This window comes from Grammomys surdaster, unplaced genomic scaffold (genome assembly GCF_004785775.1).
Source record: "Grammomys surdaster isolate TR1022 unplaced genomic scaffold, NIH_TR_1.0 237, whole genome shotgun sequence".
NCBI classification, from domain to species: domain Eukaryota; kingdom Metazoa; phylum Chordata; class Mammalia; order Rodentia; family Muridae; genus Grammomys; species Grammomys surdaster.
Window position 1 is genome coordinate 3,299,187 of NW_021604682.1, and position 25,297 is coordinate 3,324,483.

At 39.8% G+C, this 25,297-nt stretch overlaps 1 protein-coding gene across 1 annotated transcript in view; it reads right to left on the bottom strand.

Moving 5' to 3' along the window:
• The window catches only part of Pcdh15 (protocadherin related 15), a 537,968-nt gene that overhangs the window by 213,378 nt on the left and 299,293 nt on the right, over positions 1 to 25,297 (bottom strand). Inside the window, exons 15-16 of the mRNA XM_028773900.1 lie at positions 18,712 to 18,805; positions 8,786 to 8,914 (exon numbers count right to left, since the gene is read on the bottom strand). Coding sequence (XP_028629733.1) covers positions 8,786 to 8,914; positions 18,712 to 18,805 — 223 coding nt within the window. The remainder of the gene's footprint in view (positions 1 to 8,785; positions 8,915 to 18,711; positions 18,806 to 25,297) is intronic.

A 25,297-nucleotide genomic window follows, 5' to 3' on the forward strand; every position in this document is an offset into this window, starting at 1 on the left:
CAATTTCAATTGTGCTAACAATTCTTTTAAAAGTCAACTAAATATATAGTATGTCATTTGCCAAAATTCAAAAACTGTATAGGTGAGCAATACTAAACTATGTTCTCATTTTTCAAGAATGCTTATGTGTATGGGTATGCTTGCTTAATATGTCAAACATGTTCATTTAGAAGTTGACATGCACTATACATGTGGCATTAAGTCTCTTCCCAACAATCCATGAATTTCAGTGTAAAACAACAAATTTAAAGAACTTCATTCATCATAGATAATTTAGCATGTTTCTGGGAGCTCAGACTCAGGATACTGACCTTTCTATGATCGATCAATAATGCAGTCTGTGATTTAAATAATTTAGATAATGGATGTGAATATATTTTAGCATGCAGCCTATGAGAAGGTCATAACTAGTCTATAGAAATGTCTCCAATAAGGTGGGTTTTTTTGTGTGTTTTTTTTTCTCTAGGAGTGAGTATATGTGATAGAAAAATTTAAGGATGAGTAGCCTAAAAAAAAAAATAGAGAAAAAAAATAAAAGAAGAGTGGTGACAAGGATGGGGGGAGGGGTGGTGGCGCAGGGGGTTGAGATAGGTTGGGGCAAGTACAGAAGCGGGGTGGCAGGGGGCCGGGCCGGGGACAGGGGCAGGTGTGTTAACAGCCTTTTCAAGGCCATGACAAATGCTGGAAACCCAGCAGCCTAAAGGAGGAGAGATTTGTTTTAGTTTAGCTCACACCCAAAGTTTTCAACCTGCTGTGGCTGGGAGGGACTGGTTGAGTCTGAGTCTAGGAGCTGACCTCCTGGTGTGTGGGGAGCAGAGCGAGTATCTGTGCCAGCAAGCTTTCCCCTGCCCCCTATTTCCCTTTTAACTCTACTTCCAAAGCCTCTGAGATGGATGGTTTCTACTCCTTATCAGTCTTCTCTAGAAACCCCATCACAAACACAGAATGTATGTTCCATTGATCTCGTGGGTGCTGTTCAATACAACTATGCATACAATCAAAATGAACTAACACAGGAATAACTAAATAGGCTAGGACAATTATGGGTGAACTATCAAAATTGTTAGGGTATGGCTTCTTCGTGGCATGCTGACAGAGACCAGCTTTTTATAGCTGTATTACATTAGTCACAATATCCTAGCAGTCAAATGACAATAATTAGTCAAGACTCTCTCATGGTTATAATAATACTTCAGGTAAAAAAAAAAATATGACCCTGACATGGTTATTAAGAGACAAAATAAGCCAATAAAATAATTGTCAACCTAAACAGGGGTCAATCAGTATTAGTGACTGGCCGCTTTGATGATGAAGCAGTATTGATGGCTTCATGGCAGTTCTTTTGGGGAGGATCAACTGAGGGGTGGACTATGGAGAAGGAACACTTTCAGGGAAGGTTGTTTTGAAGGCATAGCTCTATTTGAGAAAGCTTGACTATTAGAAAAAAAGCTCAGGATCCAGCTGTGGGAGTCATCAGCATCTGGACGGGGCTTGATATGAGTGGAGGCTTTTCCAAAGGAATACACAGAGTCACAAGAGCAATTTAGGAGACGTTTTCAAAAGTTTCTAAGAAAATAGAACATATCAGATGTAATCAAACATGAAAACAAGAAGCAAGCACGTATTAGGAAAGAGACGGACGAGAGATCACATTTCCGATAAGCACTTCAGCCTGCACTATCGCCTTGACTATCAGCCTGCAGTGAACCATCATTTTACTGTTTCTAGAATTATAAAATATTTATGTATACATAGCAGTACAAATGACGACACATGCATTTGTTCTAACAGGTGTTAATAAGACTAAAACTGGTGAAAGGCTGGGATCTAAATAAGTACTGGAAAATCCACTGCCATACATTTCAAATCTATTTGTGAAAGTAGTCATTGAATCATCGAAAGGTCAAGTTTCTAAAAATAGCCACAGGCAGCAGATGAATCTCATTATACATAAGCTTGTAGGTAGCATCGTTGAACTAGACATCGCCAACATTTCGAATTGTGTGATTTGTGTGATGGTGGCGGCGGTGGTGGTGGTTGGTGGGGGGATTGCGTAGCGGTGTCTGCATTATATTGTTTGACTTGGCAAGAGACCACGTAAAGCTCCTCACTTGTGGCCCACTTAAAAAAGAAGTATTACAGTTTGAGGCACTGTTGAGTGCCATGCTGAGCTACGAAAAATAAGGGAAGATTCATTAAAGCTCCCTACCTTCCTTCCATTTTCAGAACCCCTCACAGAGAGACAACAGCTACATCCATCAGCGACAGACCCCAGAGGTTCAGATTTATTTTGTTTAATATTAAAATGTACAGTTGAAGGAAACATGAATTTTCTTTTCAGAATGACACGGCCCCTTCCCTTCTGAACACCACAGCTTACTAATGATTCTCAAACTGCTCTAAGGGGTTAGAAATGAATCATTACACTATATCCTGGTGATGAGTTAGCACACAAATCTCCCATGAAACGCCCTTGATTTTAGGTTAAATAAACGCAACAGCTTTGCATTCGAACTGGAAGGATGTTTTGTTGACTCAGGGCTCTGTTTGTCTTATAGGGATGTAAAAGTGTGGTGGATTATGATGGGAAGTTTGCTAGGAGTTGTCTTCTACGCTGTACGCAATGCCGAGACCCAATTTAAACAGAACAGGAAATGTTCTTCCTGAGTTTGCCTTCCCTGATGTGGTCTGTGCATGTTTATGCCCGGGGGTTCTCTGAGAAATAGACAGACATGCTGCTTGTGAATTTGAAGATGTTTGGCCCTTCAGATATTTTTTTTTTTCAGTGAGATGCAACTACAGAGGCTAGGTACCTGGGGTGTGAGCTTAGAGTCTTCCGTCCTCATTTCTCCTTTCTCTAACCCCGCTTAACCTACATAACCACACAGAGATGGGCCGAAGCATCCACTGTGTTAAGCAAGATAACTTGTAGTCACTACTGGAAATTCTAGGGTCCCGGTTTTGCCTATTGTAAAATGTTGCAGCAGATGCTATCTTGTGGAATACCATGACAGAGACCACCCACCTTCCCCCGCCAACCCCAAATTAAACCAGCAGTGTCCTTTCATTGGGAGTGATCTAGATACATGATTATAAGCACCCCTGATCCCCACTGATCTTACGACTCACTGGGTATCAGGACTAGTTCAAGCACATCTTCAGTGATGTGTGACTCTCAACTTCAGTGACCTTAAACCAGAACTCCGCATGAATTATATCATGTTTTAATTGCTTACTGCTTCATAATCTTGGTTCCATTTTTCTCATCACACTGTCACTAGTGGTTAAGAATGAACTAATGCACCCTTTCCTGACCACCTTAGACCATTGCAATGTGTTTCCATCTCTTTTATAAATAATAAACACACACACACACACACACACCCATACACACACACACACACACACACACCAATTGGACATGTACATGTTGATACTGTGTGACTACATTTTATCCTGCATATATTTCCTCCATCACTACTTTCCTACTTCAAGCAGTTAGAAAATATTGATAAGCTTATTTTTTTTTTACCTCCAATGCTTACTTGTGAATTGTAAGATCCTCATTAATATTCTCTGCTTGGTAGTTTATATTCTATTCTATTAATGATGGTTCAATGAAATAATTTGGACATGTAAAATCTTAAATATTGTTTAAGACATACTCGTTACCATATAACTCTTTAAAAAGTAAACAGAAATTCTTTCAGCTTTTGGATCTCAAACAGCGGATTCTTCATATGGAAACACCATGAGGAACATAAGCAGAAACCAATAACTCAAGCTTAGTAGGGTAATTAACCATATGTATCCTGGGTTTGAGTCTATCTTAATAGTGTGCGGTGACGATTAAAATTAAATTTTACAGGGAGATCATGAGTCATTTAGTAAAATTAATGTATTATATAATTACCATTAGGTAGCAACAGGATTCCATTATGAGGCATCAAAATTCCATTGGAAGAATATTACAACGCTCCCGGAGCTGCAGAGTCAGACGTATGTAGAGCTATTTGGGATGTTTATCTCTTCTTTGTACATTCAAGACGGTTCTAGTTTTGTGTAGAAATGCCACAGCCTAATGAATGGCCAAATACACTCACTGCATCATAGGATGGTTCCTAGGTTCATATTTCAGTTTTCAAAACTGAAATAGGCTTTCTAGACCATGCCTCATCAAACACAAGAACAACTCAGTGGAGGGGGCTAATGACATACCTTTTCAGAAATCGCCGGGTGGGGGGGAATGATAAAGTGAAAAAGAAGAAAATAAAAGTTACCTACAGGGGCTGGAGAGATGGCTCAGCGGTTAAGAGCACTGACTGCTCTTCAAGAGGTCATGAGTTCAAATCCCAGCAACCACATGGTGGCTCACAACCATCTACAGTGAGATCTGATGCCCTCATATGGGTGTCTGAAGACAGCTACAGTGTACTTACATATAATAAATAAATAAATAAATCTTTAAAAAAAAAAAAAAAAGTTACCTACAAATTGACAACCTAATTTGCACGTACTCATGTTTTTATTTATAGACTGCGTATTGCCTCTATCTCTTTAATTCTAAATGAAGTGTGAGTGATAATTTCCACAAATAATTGAATATTGTTTCATATAAATAGTCACGATGCGATTGAAAGAATTTGTTTCAAACAATATGGTGTTTCAGAGTGGAGACTATAATGTAATTCACTCATCAGTGATTAGCCAAAGTCTCATGACTGGATTCTTAACCTCTATTTCTCCTTGACTATTGTCTTCCATGACAGTAATTAATCTCTGTCACCTACACGTCTAATGTCACATCTTATAACTCTTTAGAGTCCTCGGAATTTTCTTCAACAAACATGGTCTACAAATCTTAATGCTGTGGGATGCTTTATTATAAATATGGCGTGCCACGCTCGCACTTCCTGTTTTAAGTGATGTATTGGCTGTTCTGGAGGGGATTCCCGACCACCCTGTGTTCCTCTTGCCAATACCCATCCACTGTTGATGCCGCTTTCAGCATCAACATGATGTTTCCATAGCAGACTCTAATATAGACTTCTGTCACCTTTCTTGGTGGCTTGTAGAAACCATCCTGTGCCCACCTGTCACAGTATTTGCCATGCTTGGTCAGTATCCATCTGTTAGCGTCTACCATCTCTTTTTTTATCCACATAAAATAGTGTGCCCATTTGCTTATGATGGATAAAGAAAGGCTACAATATATCATTCTACCTTCAGTATTTGTAGTCATGACTCAGGGTTGACTACGTGAGTTTTCCTGAATCAGTGAGGTTTTAGGGGTGCAGCTCTGGTACAAGTGTACTATCTCTCCTTCAAATGTACTCTGATATTTATCACCTGTTTTCTACGTGGTGGCTGGGCTAATGACTACCTCTTTTTGGGTATTTTCTTCATATGTTTGTCTTTACCTCACTGTAGTCCTATCTTATTGTACTAAAATTTGTGTGTGTGTGTGTGTTGGTGATTGGTTCTAATGCTTTGGTTCATTTGGGAATCTGCATGTCCAGTTGCTGAAGGTCCTTGTCCCCAGTTGTTTTGTGATTGAGCAATAAAGATACCAATGGCCAATGGTTGAGCACGAGGCGGGTCACTTAGAGTTGTGTGGGCAAGGATGCAGAGAAAATTGGGGAGAATCACCATGGCTTGGGGAAGAAAATGGGATGCAGTAGCAGCAAGAAATAAAGCCAACAAGCCATGTGAGATCTCCAGTAAGTGTCCACTGGCCACGTCCAGATTGGGCCTGGGGTAGCAGGGGAAGATTTAGGAGTGCCCAGCCTTTGAGGTAGCCAAGGTATTTTAAAAATAAGCTAATATGTGTGTGTTATCTATGGGCTGTATGCCCATGTATGTGTGAATGTGCACTACAGAGTGCCTATGGGTACTGCAGAGGGCAGTGAAGGATACAGAGTGTCCTGTGCTAGCATTCTTTGTCCTATCCCCCCGAAGACATTGTCTCTCATGGAACCTGGAGCTGGGCTGGGAGTCAACGAGCCCCAGTGATCATTCTTTCTCTGTTTCCCATACAACTGGGATCCAGGTACAATACGGCTACATCTGGCTTTTTATGTGGTATCTGGTGATTCAAAGTCAGGGCCATGTGGTTATGCAACAAGGGTCCTTACCTACTGAGCCATTTCCTCAACCCCTAAGAAACTATTTCTATCTAAATCTTCTGTCATTTGTAATGTATTTTATCTATCTGTCTATCTATCTATCTATCTATCTATCTATCTATCTATCTATCTATTTATTTATCTATTTTGTAGAATCCACGTGTGGTACTTGACACTAGAGATGGCATAGGCAGTGGAGCTATCACATGAATGGCTTCACATCTGCTCTCTAGTTGGTGATGTGACATCCCTAACATCACAGTGGTCCAGGCTCTCCCTGGTAGTGCATTGGAGTGAAAGGAAAAGGCAAAATATGCTCTCTCCTGGATTGGAGACAGGGACTGAGAGTGATAATGGCCATAGAGTTGGCAGTCAGAGTATTGGCAGATCAATGGAAAAAGAAAGAATAGATTCAAACTAGCCAATCAAACTCTCAGGACCTGGGCTGGGGAGGTGGCCGTTTGTGTAAGTACTTGCTCTGGAAGTGCAAAGATCAGAGTTTCGATCATCACAATCTGCACACATGACAGGTGATGTGAAGACTAGACAGATCAGTGATCTCTGGATTTGGTTGAGTGACCCTGCCATGCTGAAAAAAGTGGAAGAGCAATCCAGGGTCTTTGCTGACATCAACCTCCAGTTCTAGCGCTCCACATGCAAGTACATGCACATGTGTGTCTACACACATGCACACACATGCACACACACAAGGATACATGCATACACACACATATACACACGTATGCACACACATACAAAGGGACACACATATACACAAATATACACAGATGCACACATCCATAACATACACACAAGCATGTATGCATGTACATGCACACACATGTATACACACATACACAGAAATGCTCACATTCACACATAGCCATGCATGTGCACACACATACATACATGCATACAGAAGCATACATATACACACACATAACAATGACAGGGAAACCATAGGACCTGACGTGAAAGTCTTATTAAAGTCTATAATAGCATTTAAAGAAAACTTCTTCCATAGTCAGCAGATTCTACTGAACACTAGTCTTTATCCTTGGTTAAAAAGCAGCAGAATTTTAGATGTCTATTTAGAGAGCCATCCAGAATCCTTTGAAAAAACAAGCACAAAGAGAGATAGAACAGGACCTGACCCCTTGGATTTAGGGTCTAGGTGATTGACTCTCATTCAGAGTCCTTATGCTGAAAGATTATCTCCAAGCCAGTACTACTGGAAAATGGTGGACTCTTTGAAAGGTGGAACCTTGCAGGAGGTTTTTTAGTCCCTTGGGGCATTCTTTTTTTTTACTTTCTTTTACTGGATATTTTCTTTATTCACATTTCAAATGTTATCCCCTTTCCAGGTCTCCCTTCTGGCATTCTTTTAGAAGAGATACATTTTTTTTTTCCTGTTCCTGGATCCAGACATGGGCAGGCAGCTCAGCTCTATGACTGTGTCATGTTTTTTCTCACCGATGCTCACATCAGTGAACTGCCTTATCTTACTAAAACCTGAGCTAAATGTAGGAGAAACAGTGGTGGCCATCTCTACATAAATGCTGGGGCCAAGGAGATGCAAAGACATCTCCTACAGGAGGACCTAATTGAAGACTTCCTGAGAGACCCAAGATTGCTGATGCAGACAAGGACAGCCAATCAGAACTGCTATTTAAAAGAGATGCTTTCTTGGGACCAATGGGACATAGGTGGATGGTATTAAAGGAGTTTGCAGCAGTGTTCAGATGAGCTTACTATGGCGTTTCTCACCTGCTTCTAAATTATGTGTTGTTGATTCTGTACCACCTCATCTCCAACCCCCAAGGACAGGTTTGGTCAGTCAGTGAGTAGTCCAGGGCACAGGCAGCACTAAGTCAGTATCCTGTGTTTATAATGTTACTTACCTCAGTTGTCTCCCAGGAGTAAGTCTTAGCAATGCCACCAAGAACACCTCCATGCTTTATCTCCAGGAGGAGCTTCAGAGGATACTACCTGTCTCTAGATATCCCTTGTACTATGGTTTCTAAACCATGAGCCATGCTAGAGACTAAGCACAGAGCAAGTGTAGGAACCTGGATATACCTTAATAAAAATGAGGTAGTTTGCCAACAGTACCTACAGAGTTGAGGTTATGGCTCAGTGCACAGTGGATGAATATTCCATTAATATACACAAATCTCTGGGTTCTTCCCTGGCACTGATCATTACTGCAGAAAATGAATATCGTGTATACACAGGAAGTGGGAGAACACAGCTAGAAATTAATCCTAGAGTGTGCAGAATATACAACAACGAGTAGAATCTAAAGTCAGGTTTATAATATGAAATGAATTCACATGAAGCATTCTATATTTTGCATTTGGAAGGTCCACATCTAAATCTAACTGTACACTAAAGCACACAGCTCTTCTAAATATATTTTTTTTTCCTGAAAATAAAATTACTTGGGTTAAGTCAGAAAGGAAAACTACTGTTAGCGAATGTTTAAATTATATAAATGCCATTAAATATAGCAAATAAAAAAATCAAATGTACAGGATCTGACTACCAAAGGGTCATGAAGTCATTTGTAGATTACTTGATAAGTGTCTCTTTTCAAAATTACAGTGTAAGAAATTAGGTTCCTACAAACAACCCTTAAGCTCAATGATGACTCCTCTTACCCGGACTTGACCCACAAAGGCATTGGCCTCTTCCTCCACCACAGAGAGGTTCCTGGGCAGATAGGGATCAAACACAGGAGCGTTGTCATTGACATCTGTTACCACTATGTTCACAGTGGCTGTTGAGGTCTTAAAGGAAAAGAGAAGACGATTCAGTATGAGTGAAGCTGCATTCATTTGAGATTCAGTTAAGTGTCCACACTGTTTTTGATTTTCTCCATCTGAAAGGCATCTCTTGTTCCTTAGCTTTCCAAAGGAAAAAGACATAGAATATTAAAACCAAACAAACCAACCAAACAGACAGAGAGAGCCAATGATATAGTACAGGACACACATCTTCTAAGAATGCCCAGTATCTCCTAGGGGCTTACCTTTTAGGTTATGCTACCTTTAGTTTGTTTTATGCTTGGTGAGGATTTATTTATACACCAATATACCCTTTTATTCATAGACTGTACTATTCTGTAATTTTCATCAATTGTGTATTTCACAATTAAACAGAATCATATATACGATCAAATAGAATCAAAACATAAATTTATACTATCAAATAGCCTGACATATAAATAAATACTTCCAGGCAAACTAATACAGTTAGAATATATCACCTTAGAAAGATTTGATGTTTATATCAAAATCAAGAATTTGAGCCCCATGAGCATTGAGTCCCCAGAGAGTGACATGAGTGTCAGCTAAACTGCCTGGTTCTGTGGATGCTCCTTACTTACAGGGAAATCTTAGTCTAGTGAACCAGAAAATGTTATGGAGGTTGAGGTCTCAGGGTCCATAAGTTTGTCTTTATGTGTGAATTGAGCTGGAGCTTCCCTCCAACTTTAGCCTCTTCCTCCCTCTGTCTCAGCGTGGGGTGGGTTTACAGGTAGCAAAGAGCAAACAGGGAAAAAAAGATCCCTAACTTACAAAATAAAACATGAAATATGCTAGGATATTAAGCTGCTTCACTGCAGGTCAATGAGATATGAGAGGAAAGAGAGAATGAAAATCCCTTGAGAGGACAAGATTTCTTTAAGAAAATAGGAATACTTTGAGCCTGGAACACCAGAGAAAATATTTACATAAAAACGTAGAGCTTTTACTAACCTGGAGGTAATTTGCAATAAAACTAGACTAGACATAGAATATGAGTTGTGGTGAGTGACTCTGAAAAGGCTGTGTGGCCATCAAGAAGTGGACAGAGACAAAGTAGGGTCTCCCGGCTGCCAAAGTGGAGTGGGCTGATAAAAGACCTTCCTTTCTGTTGAAAACAATGCAGTTCCTTGGTGAACAGCAGGAGCCATGCTGCCTTAACCCAGATTCAGTCCCACCTTCCAAGACTTCTATTTTAAACTGCATCTACTAAACAAACTCAAGAACAACCTTCCGTATAAAGTCATCTTAAACCTCCGTATCTATTCTATAACAGGTTCAGCTGACACTAAAACCACAGAGAGGTGCTGGATGTGGGTGGTTGGGTCATTTGTGTGCACTGATGGCTCATCCTTTCGTAATTTAGAGCTACATGTACATGAGTTATATGCATGCAATGTTCAATCAAAGTTTGACTTAAAGACACCAAGAGGGTCACAACAGCATCCAGTTAGCCCAAATCTGAAAGCTATCCAATGTTCATCCAATGGGAGATATTGATAAGTGTTCTACGCATGAAACAGACAAGGGTAAAGGCTGAGGACATGTGACACAACTGCCAGGAGCAATCTTGTGGTATAATTCATGAACATAAGGTTGAGTGACAGAGATTAGGAACAATCACATGGAGTTACATGGTTTCACTAGAGTCGGTATGGGGTGGCAAGGAGGAGAGATGGAAGAAATTCTAGATAATGGAAGGGATAGATTTTTCTTTTTTATTGGATATTTTATTTATTTATATTTCAAATCTTATCCTATTTCCCGGTGTACCCTCTGCAAACCTTCTATCTCATCCCTCCTCCCCATGCCTCTATGAGGATGCTCCCCCCCCACCCACTCCTTCCTCACTGCCCCGGCATTCCCCTATACTGGGGCATCGAGCCTCCACAGGACCCTCCACAAGACCAAAGACCTCCCCCCATTGATGACAGACAAGGCCATCCTCTGCTGCATATGAGCTGGAGTCATGGGTCCCTCCATGTGTACTCTTTGGTTGGTGGTTTAGTCCCTGGGAGCTCTGGGGAGTCTGGTTGGTTGATATTGTTGTTCTTCCTATGGGGTTGCAAACAAGAGCTGAAGAACTCGTTTCTTGCAGTGGGATAGTCTCTCAGAAGCTCTCTCAGCTTGGAAGCTCATCAAGATATCCAGTTTGTACTCTTTTCTGCATAGATTACCGATGAAATCATTTTACGTAAAAGATGCCCACAAACAAATACACACACGTGTACACATACTGTGAGTTTATGGAAAGAAACTAAAATTCTTCTGACTAGATGGCATGCAGGTGTTTTATTTTTCCCTTGTAATATTTCTATATTTCTCAAATCTTCCCCAAGAAAGCTACAATGCTTTTGTATTGGAAAAAAAATATTTTAACAAGTGTTATTTCAAGTTATGTTAGAGGTGAAACCAGGTTTTTTTTCTTTTAAATGTGTTTTATAGCAGCAGTATTTCCCAATTTGCCTGACGGTGAACAGATATTAAATTTGACAGCTTGAAGTTAAGACTTCAGAGTGGTCACACTAGTGTCCCTGGCTTTCCTTCCCTCTATGTCCAACTCTGCATTTCCTACCAATCTATTTTTATCACCCTATATATCTTTTCTTTTTTAGATTCTTCATCCCATAGAGCAGTAGGCTTGCAAATCATCTTGAATCCACTGTCAGAGACTGACCTGTGACTGGTTGATGCCCAGGGGAACTGGGTCATCACTACATGGAAGACACACTGATAGGAGATTGGACATACATTCTGATATTGTTCTGAGTTTTACAAGAGGTGATGGGAATCCACATGGGTGAGTAGTTTCCAGCTTAAACATTTCTTAAGACAGGGACAATGCTTCTGTCAAAGTTACCTGGGTATCAGCAATGCTCTTGACTCTGGCTATATTTTACATATACTGGATGTACTCTTTAGACCATGGTAACATAATCCTAGACTGCCGGGCTACAGAGCATAGTAGTGTTTGTTTTTAGGTTGGTCAGGAAGATGGCCACACTATGATTCAAGATGGATCATGCTTCATATTGAGGACAGATTCTACAGGCCCTCCCAAAGTGCACAGGTAGAGGGTGTGACTAGAGGCCTCAGGGCCTAGGGATTTACATACTAATGAAGGCCAGAGGGCGGAGCAAATTAAGCATGCCTCCCCAGATCCTCCCCCTATCCTCCCCAGATCCTCCCCCTTTCTCCTTCCCTATATAACTTGGGACTGCCCTGAGTTTTATGGGGTGTACTTCTAGATCCATCTACCACCCACCATGACAATAAACCTTTCTGGAACCAAGGACTTCCTCGTGTCATTGGGGCCTGCCGCTGCCAAAGCCTCCGGCCACTGGAACCATAGATGTTCCTCCTGCATGTAGGACCAGCTGCAGCGTGGAAACCCACAGCTGCGGCCTATAATTTTTCCCCACAAGATTCTAGGTTTTAAAAATTAATTACTAATAAATGAACATAGTCCATGCTAATAAAGGTATAATCAAAGGTGCTTTTCACAATTCTATAGGTGAAATTGTAATATGACCATTAAACAAATCAAATCAACAAGTCTAATAAATAATGTAATTATTCCTTCTGAGAAATGTGCTTATTATTTATTTTCTCAAATGTTTCATTTCTTATAATCAACATTAGTTAGAAATTTTTGTATTTTAGTACTAAATACTATCATTGATCACTTGTGGCTGATAAACATTTTGATCACCTCTTTGATTTTTATTTTTAATAATAAACAAATCTTAAAAATATATATTCTTTTTGTAAGTAATACAGGAAGGTGTTTCATAGCAACAGTCTTTATATACTAATTTTCTTTGACTCTGATGGCCCTTATGTATTGTAATGTAGACAGTGACGTAGCAACCTTGGTTTTCCAGAGTTCATGGTTTAAGAAGCAATGAGCAATTATCCACACAAAGAATGTCTCAAAAAATTCTGCTTGAATGTGTATTATTTCTGATGCTTTTTGTATTATGAACTTTATTGATCCTATCAAATTAATTACTTAAATCATTAAAAAATAGTTTGGGAGTAAAAGAAAATTAAGATATACAAAATTCAAGTGCATTAACTGGTAAAAAAAAGATGATGCACTTCTATTTATGGAAGTCTAAATAAAAAATACTTATACATGTATAATAAAATGAATGGGAGGAGAAATACATGAACCTGTGGATTGAACCCAGTGTCCTTTACATACTAGACAAAGACTGTCCTGTAGAGCTACAGATCCAGTCCTAAAGTTTTAATAGGGGGTGGATCCAAATGGGAGAGGATATGGGAAGAAATTGGGAGTTACAGAAGATGGAGAACCCTTAATTAAGATCTATTATATGAGTACAAATTCTATCCTGAATAAGAAAAATGAAAACAAAGTAAAATACATTTTAAAATAAAACAGAGACATAAAGAAAATTTAAAGTACCATTTTAAAGTGCATTCTGAACATTTAGTCCAGAATCTACAAAGAACTCAAAAACAGCATCAAGATTACATACCACCCAATTTAAAATGGGCTACGGAGAAAGGACAGCTGTACGTTTGGCTCAGAGTTTAAGAGTACTTGTTGCTCTGGCAGAGGACCCAGGTGTGATGGCCAGCATAGCTCCTACATGGAGGATCACAACTGTAGGTCCAGTCTCAAAGGACCCATTGTTTTACTCTGACCTCTATAGGTGTCAGGAATGTATGTGGTGCACATACATGCATGCAGATAAAACACTCATACACATAACAATAATAAACAGTTTTTAAAATTAGAAAAAGTATGAGCTTCGGCTCTGAACAGAGTGCTCTCAAATGAATGAGAATGGTTAAGAAATAGTTCAAAGCCTATTCAACATCCTTATCGATTAGGGAAATGTAAATTAAGATGACTCTGAGACTTCATCTTACTCCCATCGGAATGGTGGAGATGCATAAAACAACTGATGTCACATGCCGGTGAGGATGTGAGTGACAGGCAGCTGCCATTTGCTGTTGATGGGACTGCAAATTGGGGCAGCCACTGTGGAAATCTGTGCGGAGAATCCCCCAAAATCTAAAAATAGATCTGTCATATGACCCAGACACACCACTCCTTGGCATATGCCCAAAGGACTCAACACCCTACTTCACAGATACTTAATCTGCCATGTTCAATGCTGGCCTAGTCATAATCGCTAGGAAATAAATAGAAACAACCTAAATGTCCTTCAATTGATGGATGGATAATAAAAATGAGGTATGTATACACTATAGATATTAGCCAGTGGTAAAGAAAAATGAAACCATGAACACTGAAGACAAGGAGGTAGATCTAAAAAATATTATATTGAGTTAACAAAGACCCAGGGGGAAAAAACCTTTTTATTTGTTGTGTGCCCGACTCTGAACCTTGATATGTACGTAGATAGCCTGAAGTAACTCTGCAGATGCCATGAAAGTAAAATGGGATCACTGGGGTGAGGGTATAGAGAGGAATCTCTAGAGAAGGGGGCAGTAGGACCTGGGCTTTATGAAGGGAGAAATTGGAAAAACCGGGGGGGGGGACCTTCCCCTCGCCGGGGGGTACGGAGGTAAATACATAGGTAGGGGGAGGAAGGCAGAATTATCCATAGGAATGTTTGAAAAAAATGTAGACAAAGACAGTATTTATAAGATGATTTAAACACACTCAGAATTCCACACTGAGGAAAAATGCCCTGTCCCCAGAGCCATAGATCATCTAACAAAAAGCCCCTAGTTGCAGGCATGGAAAGACTCCCTTTCAGTTGTCAGTGGACTAACAAGAAGAGTACAAAGCAATATAGGCTACTGTCATTGTCCTTTGTGGCCCCAAACTTGAGGGTCAGACCCCATTGCTGAAGACACTCTAAATTTTCGACACGGGCCCTGGGAGAGTAGGGACTCACAGAGTTTGGCGGTATGCACAGGGTTTGCACTGGTCTGCACCAGATGGGATCCTAGACCTGAAAGGAGGAGTGGATATATGTTTCCATCCCCAGCCCAGGAAGTGATCTGAAAGCCTCCTCTGTGAGGCCTAGCTCTTGCAGGATCAGAAGTTGCTATTTAAGCTACTAATGGAGAGAAAGTCGTGGAAAGTTCTACCCAGCTGTAAAGTCAATGAACTACAATAATGACCAGGAAAGAAAACAAAAGCTGCTTATACACACACAGTCCTTGCATCTAAATAAACAAAAAGTTTATTCGTATTTTGGGAATTCTGTTTTGTAAATATGGAATTTTAATGGTTGAGAGAATTAGGATGTACAATGTTAGCGTTAGATTTTTCTTATGCCAATAAACAAGGAAGTGCACAGTCAGCAGTGGGCACACGACCTAGAGAGGATATTTTACAGCAGTGCAAAATATTGTTGTGTTTAACAGCAAACCTCTTGAAGCTCCAGGACCAAGAGCCAGAGGAGTCTTATTGAGGTCACTGGATTTCCTTTATGATTTAGAAAAAAATTTTTCTTCCTGCTATTGAGGCTGAGCTGGAAGACTTTTCAAGGAAGACAGCCAAGGGACAGAGTGTCATTGCTAATGATGGGACAGAGAAAAGGTCCATCTGGGGATGATGGGAGAGATTTGGATGGATAAGAGGCAGAGCACAAGGTCTCCCTCCTCACCACATCCCTGACACATTGAGCCACTCTAGGTGGCTCATGAAGCCACTCTATGACCGTGAAGGATGGGCATAGAGAAAGGAAGAGACATCTGTGGTAATCATATCCATGAACCTATAATACTGATTGCCCAGATATTCAAATCAAGTTTTGTTTTAGTTTGGTTTTGTTGGACCAGGCTCAGTTCAGAATTAAGAAATGTTATATAAACATTTCTTTAAAGGACAGAGTAATTGTAAAACCCTTCAAAGGGAAACAGAAGCAAGGTCTGAGGACTGACAAAGCTGTTACTGGAATCACACGCCATAAGGTGTAACTGCATAAATACCAACACACACAAGGCTTTCCACCAAAACCCATTCTAGCTACACTTTGGCAAGCTCATAAATAAGCAGGGACTCTAAATGGATATAATTATTAATATGTGAGATGACTTATGCCTGTGATGGTTAATGAAATCTACATATTTATAATAACAAACTATAGGTAGCTTCCTAAGGTTTTTAATTACTCTGAATGAAGGCAGAAAAGAAAAATTAGAAGAAAGTCAAATTAAATTTCAAGAACAGCCTCTTCAAAATTAACAACAAGAAATACAGTGTGAGTAGTTTCTGTTTTACCGTCACTATTCAAGGAGACAGGAAATTTTAATAAAAAAAGACAAACAAAATGAAACAAAACAAACAACAACAACAACAAAAGCCCTTGCTCTGGCAATTTATTTCACACAAATTAATTTTAACTTATTTCTTATTTAATTAAAACCTAACTAACCCTGGATCATGTTTATTATTTATTTTAAATTTAATGATTATTAATTTAAAAAATTTTTAAATTATGGCTGCGCAAAAGATTTAAGTTAAAAACTTTAAGAAAAGTGTTATTAAGCCCACAGAATACATTAGGATATATTGTATCATTTGTTTTTCAGGTACTGGCTGTTCAGGCTCCAGTAAAAACGTACTTCCAAGTTCTGGATAGAAGTCTCAGCAGTTTAAAACATTTGTTGCTCTTGGCAAGGTCCTGACTTAAGCGCCAGCGTCTGCATAGGACAGTTCAGCCCTGCCTGTTACTTTGTAATTTTAGCACCAGAGTATCTGGTGCTCTTTTCTGGACTCCTCAGGATCTGTGCTCATGTGCACAACCCTCGGTATCTATTATTTATTTATTTATACATACATACATACATACATACATACACACACACACACACACACACATTCACACACACACACATATATAAAATGAATAAGCGGCACCATGCTTAGCAGACAGTGCATGGTCCAGACACTGAAGATGCTAGCTATTCTTCATCTCTTCCCTTGTCTAAAGCGTTTTATTTTTAAGGCTAGACCTTAAATATCCATGGCTGTTAATTTCCAACTGACAATGTGACTTACCCCAGGGCTATGTGTATCCTTTGCTCCTTCCTGTATCCGAATGTTCTGTACCTGAATGTCACTTCACTTTAATTATACCCTTTAAATAGTTATTGAAATAACTCCTCCTTCTTTTCCTGTGTACCCCCTCTCAGCTATTAGCTGGTCAGGAGACTCAGTAATGTCTAATCATTAGTCAAGTTCCAGGTTTCTTCTAGAGACTCTGACTCCGGCACCTTCATGTAACACTGGCGCGTTACAAATCAGACATGGTCTGTGCATAAAATCAATCTTCCGCTGTTTTCCTCTAGTCTTCCGTTTACCTCATAGTCTTTGAACTGTACGTTTTATTTCCTGCATAATACTTATTAAACTCTTTTAAAAGTCCAAGTTGTTTTTAGGGGAGGCTTTTTATGACCAATCATCTCTAGTTTTATTTTTTATGAAGGTTATGATATTAAATATTAATTTGACATGTTTTCATCTTGGCAAATTTTTCTCAGCAATACCCTGGATGTAAATGTTAGAAACACATTCTCATCCTAAGAGCCATATAGAGCAAAAGTAATCATTTCAAGGAAACTAGGTTAAATCACTGTTGAACTGGCCGACCTTCATGTATTTATCTCATGGGTTCAGAACTGTTTCTAGCAACTTGGTTGAGCTGACACATAAGCAGCTGACTAAAGGAGCCAGAACCAAGGGCTGTGGAGGTGACTTTGTGTGTGAACTCTATGTGTTGTAAGCATGAGGAACCCATATAAAAAGCTGAGCATGGTGCTATAAGCTTGTATGTTTGCGTCTTGGTACCCCTGTGCTAGGGGTACTGAGACAGACAGACCCTTGTGGCTCACTGGTCAGCCATCTTAATCTGAAATCCTAGTTCCCAGTGAGAGACTTTGTCTCCTGAGCCAAGGCCTGAGGTTGACTTTTGCTTTACACACACACACACACACACACACACACACACATAAAATAGAAACAAAAACAAAAGAATAGTGTAAAAATTAATGCCAATGCCGGACACACTACAAGGCCTTGAAATACAGATTTGGAAGCTGAGACCAAAGTCAACTGAAAGAACATAGACAAACAAGTTTTAATTCCAGACTCTTGTGGTTGTGATCTGTGGTAGAGGCTCAGCCCAGGCTCTAGGTTCAAACACCTAAGTTTAGAAGAAAGGAAAGAAACAAAGCAAGCAAATGAAAATAATTATGGAATAATGAAATCAATGTATTTATTCTTAAGACTGATGAGTACAGCTAGAGAAAGTGGGAAATGGAATTTACCTCTCTAAAGTTATGGGCAGCTTAAGGGGGGGGGTGGATATCATCCAAGTTTTGTTAGATCCCGAGTAATCCATGGTCAATCCTATGCCTCAAATGACCTAATTTCCCATGCACTTACATGTATTTATGCATACAACCTGCTACCCTACTGTCTCTGCCAAAGTTGTGCTCAGTGGAGGATATTCCAACCCAGAAAGCCTCAGAATGCACCCTGATGCTGCTTCTGACTGACCCAGTGAGATGCACAATAGAGAAAAATCTCAGGTCAGGTTCCCTGTGAGTTGCACAAATAGTCAGAGTATGATCGCCAGGGTCCTTTCCTCAAGTCAAAGGCGGAGGTACCAGGGCAGTTCCAGAGTATGGGTACATCTGTTAAGAAAGGCCTTTGAGAAAGGAGTGTTTCGTTCTAGGTGAATAAAGCCATTAAGGTTGTAACGCATGTTTTAGAGATGTAGGAGTAAGGGACTCTTTAGCTTCCCCGCCCCTGTGGTAACACTTACTCCATCCGGCCTGCCGTCTGAGGCTGTGACAATAAGGATGTAGCGGTCCGTGCTCTCTCGGTCTAGAGCCTTCCCTAGGCTGAGAATCCCTGTGCTAGAGGCAGAAAGAAACAAAAAACGGTGTTAACTTTCTTTCTTTTTTTTTTTCTGAATTGGATACAATGATCCCTGAAGATCTGTTCTTTCCTCTCCTCCCCCTCCCCCATCTCCACCCCCATCTTCCTCCTTCCATTCCCCTTTCCCACTTCCACCTCTCCCCTTCACTCTTGTTCGCCCCTTACCTTAGCTCGTCCCCGTCTCCCATTGGTTGCCATTCCCGCTCACTAATAAAAATTGCGCGTTTTCTCTTATACATGTCTAGAGCAGAAGGGGGCAGTCTATTGGGAAGAGCTATTTTTGATTGTTTTTTTTTTTTTTATCCACTCTCTATAGTCATAAACTGAGTATTGAACTGGGATTCTAGGCCTCATGTTGAGACTCGCAACGGCACTTGAGAGCTGTTGAGATGCTTAGCAATAACAGGAAACTGTAAACCTGGATGGCATCGCAGCGACGATTCTCCACATTCTAGTGGAAAAATCAAGCAAAATGAAATCACCACGCCTAATTCATTCTTGGGAGAAAGATGCCTGCCTCGTGTGTCACCATTTCAAAACAAATGCTCTTTTGTTTCCAAGCAACACCGTAATTCTCAGTCAAGAGGTTGTCCTTTATAAAGAGAACACACTGCTTTCCCATTCATTGCAACCTGCTCATGCCGGAGGTGGAAGGCTTTCTTTCCCTTTGACAAGTTCTACGATAAAGCTCATTTTCCTTTGCCCTTCCCAATAATAGAACTCATGCAAAATCAGATAACTCAAAGACTATATTAAATCTGTAGTCTATGTAAAAAATTATTAATATTTCTTGTTATTTTCATAAACATATTTGTTTACAACTGTCTTGTAAGAAGGAATTATACTGTATAGTTTACATTCTTTATAATAGATTATAATTAGGGCTCATTTGCTCATTTAATAATTATAAATAAATGCTTGTGGACATAGTAGAAATTATATGATATTCTTATTTTTTTGAAATTTAGAGTGATTCTCAAAATATGCATAGTAAGTTACAAACAATACTTGAACATATTCTCATTCTTAGAATTAATTAATCGTACCCCTTTATTACCCAGAATAAATGTCTCCTCTGTATACTTCTCTCCCATGTAATATTTTTAACAAATTAGACTTCAAAATATGGTCAACATGTGTTTTGGGGTTTTACATTAGATGTTGCAAATGGTCTTTTAACCAAGCGCCCACTATAAAGAGTGTTTACCTTAATTCTATAAAACATTGAGATATTAATCAAGTGGAAAAACTTAGTTTGCTTTTGACTGATAAACAGGCTCTGTTTTGACTTAAGTGCTTTAATTCAGAGGCTGGAATTTATATGATACCCATTACAAGGGGCAGTGACCACAGTCAAAGGCACAAATGGAGTCGGGGATGCGCTAACTCATTTGGTTGAATTCTTTTTGATGATACGGACTTTGGAAGCTCTCAGAGTATAAGGCAGCACTGCAGAACACTGACTGAAAACTGTTTAGTCAAAATAACTGGAAACTACCTCCAGAGCACATTGACAATACTCAGGTTTGTATCAACGCTGCACACTGCAGATGTTTCAGAGAATCTCATCCGGTCATAACACTCAAAGAGAAAAGGAAGGCAGTTTTGGCTTTTCAAACGTACTTAGAAACAACTTAAGAAATGGGAAGTCTGTCAAGCTAGCCAGGTTCAATAGAGAGAAAAATGAATTGTTTCTGGTCTCGTTCTGTGTTAGGTGGTTAAACTTCCTATTCCTTCTCTGTAACTTTCCTTGGGCATGAACTTAGTAAGTGACTAGACTTTCTGTCTTGGGCCAGCTTTTGCATAAATAACTTTTTTTTTCGTATTTATATGATGGTAGACAATGTTGGCATTTTTTCTAGGCTCCTCCCCACAGTTACCTGGCAACAGCAAGACGGTGCCTGACTCAGTATAGAAGAGGCTGCTTGCCCCCTCCTCTCTCTTTCTTGTTCTTCTTACTCTTTTCCCTCTGTCCCTTCTCTCTCCTCATCTCCCCTTCTCTCTCATGGTGCTCATGGCCAGCCTCTACTCCCATATTCTCTCTCTCTCTCTCTCTCTCTCTCTCTCTCTCTCTCTGTCTCTGTCTCTCTCTCTCTCTCTCTCTGTCTCTCTGTCTCTCTCTCTGTCTCTCTCTCTGTCTCTCTCTCTCTGTCTCTCTCTCTCTGTCTCTCTCTCTCTCTCTCCTCTCTCTCTCTCTCTCTCTCTCTCTCTCTCTCTCTCTCTCTGCCTTCCTCTGCGTCCACTACCCCCTTAACTCCCCTCTCCATGCCCTAAATAAACTCTATTTCTATATCTGTCTTATGGATGGTACTTAAGGGGGAAGGGATGCCTCAGCATGGGCCCACAGAGGCACCCCCTCCCTCTCCCCTACCCCCACTCCCTCCCTATACCGCGCCTCCACCATTTTCCTGGCCTGCCTTCCTTCCTTCCTTCCTTCCTTCCTTCCTTCCTTCCTTCCTTCTTTCTTTCTTTCTTTCTTTTCTTTCTTCCTTCCTTCTTCCTTTCTTCCATCCTTTCTCTCTCTCTCTCTCTCTCTCTCTCTCTCTCTCTCTCTCTTTCTCTTTATAAATCACAAGAGAGATGCACCAGTGCTATATGCCTTCTGACTCAATGGTGGAGGCAGATGATGATGGTGGGGGGATGCTTGACACTTGGCAAGGGGAATGAAAGGTAGATAGTGTCTTTGAGTATTCAGAGCGGAAGGATGTATCCATGGAAAACATGAACACCTCTCATGATAAATCTAGCAAGGGCGAACACTCCCACTAACTGCTGGTGGAGGTCACGATGCCAGGAAACACCATCCACACTGGGAGTGCAAAAATAAATAAATAAATAAATAAATAAATAATAAATAAATAAATAAATAAATATCTTTGTATGGTATATGAGCATTGATTCTGATGACCCTATTCATAGTGCTAATTGAGTTTCCCAGAACTGAAAACACCGTTCAGAAGTTGAAGGCAGTCCGTGTGGTGAAGGAGGCAATACCAAGAGGGTACCTCTCCCATAAATCATCAAAGCTTCATGCAGCCAGAGTCAGACTCAAGTTGGATGGGGCTATGACAAATACTCAAACATTTACAGAATCCAAATGAAGACGCAAAAGAGAAAAAGGTAAGTTAACAAGAATGGGAGAGCATTATGATTATGGTTTTATCTTTCTTCTCATCTCCCTGGCTCATATTGGGCTTGAACAACGGTTCTCAATTTGTGAGTACGACCTCTTTGGGGTTCAAATGATCCATTCACAGGGGTTGCATATCTGATAATTCTGCATATCAGATCTTCACTTTACAATTCCTAGCAGTAGCAAAATTATATTTATGAAGTAATAAAGGAGATAATTTTATGGTTGGAGATCACCACAATGTGAAGAGCTGTATTAAAAAGTTTTAATTAACAGCATTAGGAAGGTTGAGAACTGTTGGTCTTGAGAGGGTAAAGAGAAGTTATGCTCTAGACTACTTATGTATACACCTTTATCTCTTCACAATGGATTGTAGCTGTCTTATCTAAAGCTTGCTGGCTGCCCTAAGGGATGGTATTCAGCACATCACTTGCTTGAACTCAGAACTCATATAAGGAAGAAAAGCATCAGGCGTTTTTAAAAATGACCGAAAGTCAGAAAGCACCTGACACCAGACACAAAGCACAACTGAGCCTCATGGTCCTAGGAGAAGAACCCAGCACACAGTTTATAGGACAGTCTGGGCATCACAAAGAAGACTGGAATATCCAATGAACAAAACGGAGTCTCCAGAATGAGTTGTTATGTCTACAGGAGAGTTTCAAAAACGGTATCAAAACCACTCAACAGGCAAATGTATTGTAAACCAGTGGTTGTATGAAAACTGAACTCTGTACAATAGATTTGAAGGATACTCCTTAAAGGTATTCAATGATTAACCCAAATGTATTAATTTTATAATTGTAGGAAATAAAGCTAAAGGAGCCTCCTATGCCAGCATCAGGGACAATATTTATGACTTAGATTCAGCAATGGCATTTTTGGAGAAGATACCAGATATACACAAAGCAAAGGTACAGTAATTATAGTGGACTTTATTAAAAGTATAAAATTTTGCATCAGAAAGCACCATCAATGAAGCAGGAAGGTGATAAAGAAGAAGAAAATGCTTTGACATTCTATTTCTAGCAAGCATGTGGCTTCAGAACTCTAAGGGGCTCACATAACTAAGCAAGAGGGAACCCAGTTAAGTAACAAAGGTTCTGAGCCGACGGTTTCCCAAGGAAAGTATCCAGAGAATAAGGATCATGGAGGTGTTCGACTTCATTACTGATTCATGCAGGACATGCAAATCAAGGCCACACAGAACTATTACTTCACACCTACTGATGGTTATAATCAAAGAAGAAAATTCATTGTTGGCAGGATTAAGGGGGAGATTAGACTCCACCTATAATGCTAGCGAGGATGCAAAATGATTCGGAAACCTATAATTTGGTGCTGAGGATATAATATTGATTCAGACCCTGATGAAAGCACTTAGTAATTTCTCAAATAATTAAGAGACTGAGTTATAGTATGTCCTAGCAATCACACTTGTGTGTATACAGTCAAAGCAAACAAGCCCCAACTCATGTATTTGGATACATATCTATAGTCACCACAGTGTCGATAACCAAAAGGGATAAATTTAACTCAAATACACACTAATGAAAGAGTAAACACTTCATTGTCTGTGTGTATAGTGTAGCATTTGTAGACGTACAAAGCAAAAGGGGGGCAGACTCTAAATACATCTGCTAAATAGAGAGACAAAAGGAGTCATACTACATGGATCCTGTTCACTCTCGTCATTTCCTGATTCCCACCCCAGGAGTCCTCTGTGTGTGTGTGTGTGTATGTGTGTCTGTGTTTGTGTGTGTCTGTCTGTGTGTCTATATGTATGTGTGTCTGTCTGTGTGTGTCTGTGTATCTGTGTGTGTCTGTGTGTCTATGTGTATGTGCATCTGTGTCTCTGTGTGTTTGTCTGTGTGTGTCTCTGTGTGTATGTCTATGTAAGTGTGTCTGTGTGTGTCTGTATCTGTGTCTCTGTGTGTTTGTGTGTGTCTATGTGTGTGTGTATGTGTGTCTATATGTGTCTCTATGACAGTGTGTATTTGTGTCTGTGTGTCTGTATGTCTCTGTGTGTGTGCTCGCCTCCATGTATGTGTCTACTTGGTGTACTTAAAAAATGGTAATAGAAGTATTTGATAATTTTGGATCAATTACTGGCATATATCACTTAGAAATGTGTTTTCAAAGTATGTCTGTTCTGAATTGTGTCCCAGCTGTTCATTCCCTTTTATCTATGAATAATAACCCATTGTGTAGATTAACAACACTGCTCACTCATTTGTGGAGGAATATGTGAGCTGTTTCTATTCTGTCCATATATATGTTTGCAATGACGATTATTTTCATATTTAACACAATGGTATGACTTTAGTTCTGCTGAGTATACCTGGAGATAACTGACATGGATATGTTATTTCTAACATGTGGAGAAAATTCCCAGCTTTCTAAAGCATATATTCTATGTAGCAACCTGTGAGGACACCAGCGTCTCCATGTTCTGGCTCTTGCTTGCTCTTCATATACTTTTTAACTGGATGAGAAATCCTCCTACATCTTTATAGCTTTAATTTGTATTTGCTATATTTTCATGTGCTCATTGACTACCATCTATCACTTATGCGCATGTACGCGTGTGCACGTGTGTGCGTGCGCAAACACACACACACACACACACACGTACACACATGGGGGGAGAATGAGCGATTAAAGTGGGGAGAAGAGTGTCTCTTCAAATCTTTGTTTATTTTTGTCAGGTTCTTTCTCTTTTTCCTTTTGAGTTTGTATGTATTTTTCATATATGATTATTATCATATACATTACTTAAAGTATTTAATATAATTTTGTAGATGGCCTTTCATTTCAATAGATGGTGCCTCTTGAGACATATTTTTTAAATTTGTAGAAGAGTTTCAGTATACTCCCTTTGGGAATTTTGTGCTATATATGTAGACAGCACATTGCCTAATTCATAGGGTAAAATTTTTCTTCTAAGAGTTCTGAAGTCTTACTTTTTGTGCTTTGATCTGAAACCCATTTTCAATTAATTTTTAAGAATGGTGTGAAGATTAGACTTCATTCTTTCTCACTGTATCCAAAACTCACTAGCTGAGAGGATAACTCTTGGTAGGATGGATTCTAGCCCTCTTTGCTAAGTGCTAGGGTGTTTCTGGATTTGTAATTCTCTCCCAGTCTTGGTATAGATTGTGACCTTAGCACTACCACAGTTTCAGTAAACAGCCTTTTACATGGTTACATTTTTAATGGCAATTACAAACTGTGTCCAATTTATGATTTCAACGTATCTGCTGAGGAAATGTCAAATAGCTAAGACTTTCTATTGTTAAGTAGAGATAAGGTATCCATCTTTTAAATCCAGTGAAGT